Source organism: Clupea harengus, chromosome 26 (assembly GCF_900700415.2).
Source record: "Clupea harengus chromosome 26, Ch_v2.0.2, whole genome shotgun sequence".
In the NCBI taxonomy this organism is placed as follows: domain Eukaryota; kingdom Metazoa; phylum Chordata; class Actinopteri; order Clupeiformes; family Clupeidae; genus Clupea; species Clupea harengus.
In genome coordinates, this window is record NC_045177.1 from 3,796,424 (window position 1) to 3,799,265 (window position 2,842).

At 44.0% G+C, this 2,842-nt stretch overlaps 1 protein-coding gene across 1 annotated transcript; it reads left to right on the plus strand.

Annotated features, from left to right (window-relative positions):
- Positions 1 to 206: 206 nt before the first annotated feature.
- On the plus strand, positions 207 to 1,629 carry LOC116219798 (zinc finger protein 98-like). Its single transcript, XM_031563737.1, has 3 exons — positions 207 to 897; positions 982 to 1,335; positions 1,504 to 1,629. The coding sequence occupies exons 1-3, from the start codon at positions 291 to 293 to the stop codon at positions 1,602 to 1,604; spliced, it is 1,062 nt and encodes a 353-aa protein (XP_031419597.1). The 5' UTR covers positions 207 to 290; the 3' UTR covers positions 1,605 to 1,629.
- The last annotated feature ends 1,213 nt before the right edge of the window (positions 1,630 to 2,842 follow it).

Consider the following 2,842-nt stretch of genomic DNA (forward strand, 5'->3'; position numbering starts at 1 on the left):
GTTACATTTTGTATTCTTATAATAATCTAGGTGACCTTCAAAGGATCCAATCTAACAAGAGAGGGAATACTGAGGGAAAAAGAAACAAAGAGAAACGTCATGAAAGCCCCCAGTGCAGAAAGACTTCATACCAGGAATTACATCAGCGACTGGACACCAAGGAGAAACAATATGAATGCTCCCAGTGTTTCAAAACATTTGCTAGACGTTGCTATCTTGTAATTCATCAAAGAATACACACTGGTGAAAAGCTCCATCTGTGCACTACATGTGGGAAGGCCTTTAGTCAAATGTCTACTCTCAAGACACATCAGAGGATCCATACTGGGGAAAAGCCCCATCAGTGCAGTACATGTGGGAAGGCCTTTAGGCAATTGTCTACTCTCAAGGGACACCTGAAGATCCATACTGGGGAAAAGCCACATCAGTGCAGTATATGTGGGAAGGCCTTTAGTAAAATGTTTCATCTCAAGACACATCAGAGGATCCATACTGGGGAAAAGCCACACCGGTGCAGTACATGTGGGAAGGCTTTTAGTCGCATGTCTAATCTCAAGACACACCAGAGGATCCATACTGGGGAAAAGCCACATCAGTGTTCTCAGTGTAGAAAGACCTATAGTCAGATGTCTACTCTCAAGAGACACCAGAAGATCCATACTGGGGAAAAGCCACACCAGTGCAGTACATGTGGAAAGGCCTTTAGTAAAATGTCTGCTCTCAAGACACACCAGAGGATCCATACTGGGGAAAAGCCACACCACTGCAGTACATGTGGGAAGGCCTTTAGTCAATTGTCTAATCTCAAGACACACCAGAAGATCCATACTGGGGAAAAGCCCCATCAATGCAGTACATGTGGGAAGGCCTTTAGTAAAATGTTTCATCTCAAGACACATCAGAGGATCCATACTGGGGGAAAGCCACACCAGTGCAGTACATGTGGGAAGGCCTTCAGTTACATGTCTAAACTCAAGATACACCAGAGGATCCATACTGGGGAAAAGCCACATCAGTGCAGTACATGTGGGAAGGCTTTTAGTCACAAGTCTCATCTCAAGTTACACCAGAGGATCCATACTGGGGAAAAGCCCCATCAGTGCAGTACATGTGGGAAGGCTTTTAGTCACATGTCTCATCTCAAGACACACAAGATGATCCATACTGGGGAAAAGCCCCATCAGTGCAGTACATGTGGGAAGGCTTTTAGTCACAAGTCTCATCTCAAGTTACACCAGAGGATCCATACTGGGGAAAAGCCCCATCAGTGCAGTACATGTGGGAAGGCCTTTAATCAATTGTTTGATCTCAAGAAACACCAGAAAGTCCATACTGGCGAAAAGCCGTATCGGTGTACTACATGTGGAAAGTATTTCAGGAGTAGCTCTGACCTCACCAAACATCAGATTATACATACAAGAGAAAAGCCACATCAGTGTTCACAGTGTGGAAAGGCCTTTAGCCATATGTGTGTTCTCAAGACCCACCAGAGGATCCATACAGGGGAAAAGCCGTATCAGTGTTCTCAGTGTGGAAAGGCCTTTAGCCGAATATCTGTTCTCAAGAAGCATCAGATGATCCATTCCAATGATGTGCTGCCCTGATAATACATGATGGAGTATCTCTTACTGAAATATTTCTTGATTAGCTGAGTTTGATGTACAACATTGTTTTGAAACGTACAGTATGTTGGGGTACAGATTGAAACACAAATTGTTAGGGTACATGAATTGAATAAATAAAAACACTTGAAGTGAGTGGTTTTTTTTCCAAGTATGTTTGTGTTGGGGGGATTTATGTATGTATGTGTGTGTGGTTGTACAATATATAATCAACAAGCAGTAATTAGCGCTTGTACGTAAAAAGTAGTGTTTTTGCAAGCTTCCTTGACTCATGGCCTAAACGGCACCTCATATGAAGGTTGTGGGCTCATCAACAGTTAGATGTGTTAGTGTCAGAGATGGGGGAGGGGGGAACTAAATGTCTCTCCCAGTGGCGTAACTAAAGGGATGCAGCAGGTGCAGTCGCACCTGGGCCCGTGAGCCAGGCCCGTAGACATATTAATGTCTATAGTCTATTGAGCAATTCGAAGGTCAAGACAAGCAAGTGAATTGAGCACAGCACACCTGCAAGCGTTTTAAGCATAGAAGTGGCAGTAGGAAAAAGAACCGGAGGAGGAGGTGGCAAAGCTGCCTGAATTAGATTCTTTTGGCTTTTTAACAAACAGTCCCCAGCCCAAGGGGTCCGCCACGGAGGACCCCATGCTAGCAGTAGTGCACCAGTTCAGGTGGGATCAGCATCGCTGCCCTGAGTGATGTGTCAGCATTTTATTATTTTTACTTTTCTAAAAAAAAAAAAAATTACGGTAAGAAATGTTCCCGCTGAGAGTCATACAAGACTTTGTTCATTGTGTACGCACCCTTCACTTCTGAAATATGTAAGGTTGATTAATTAAACACTATTTATATCGATACCAAACATCTTTGAGTAGCTTTTTTTTTATTATACGCGGGGGCGGAAGAAGGGAGCGCTACGATAGTAATTAGCGTTCACTAGGGCCCGTCATAAAAGCCTGCATATGGGCCCGTTGTAACTACCTTACGCCACTGGTCTCTCCATTCCTCATTACAGTACAGTACAAGAAAAAGTAGTGTTTGTGCGAGCTGCCTAGACTCATCGCCTACACGTCACCTCATCAGAAGGCTGTCGGCTCATCAACAGCTCATAGATGTGTTAGTGTCAGAGGGGGGAGACTAAATGTCTCTCCATTCCTCATTATAGGAAACTCTGTATTTCATCTGTTAAACATTCTCATGTCAAATGTGGAAGAGAGTCCGAGGGA

What these genes read in the sequence shown, in the direction of transcription:
- LOC116219798 (XM_031563737.1), top strand. Translation starts at nt 291, where the DNA reads ATGTCTACTCTCAAGACACATCAGAGGATCCATACTGGGGAAAAGCCC. An exon ending in AATGTTTCATCTCAAGACAC is followed by an intron (nt 898 to 981) that starts ATCAGAGGATCC and finishes AACTCAAGATAC; the next exon opens with ACCAGAGGATCCATACTGGG. An exon ending in ACACCAGAAAGTCCATACTG is followed by an intron (nt 1,336 to 1,503) that starts GCGAAAAGCCGT and finishes GGATCCATACAG; the next exon opens with GGGAAAAGCCGTATCAGTGT.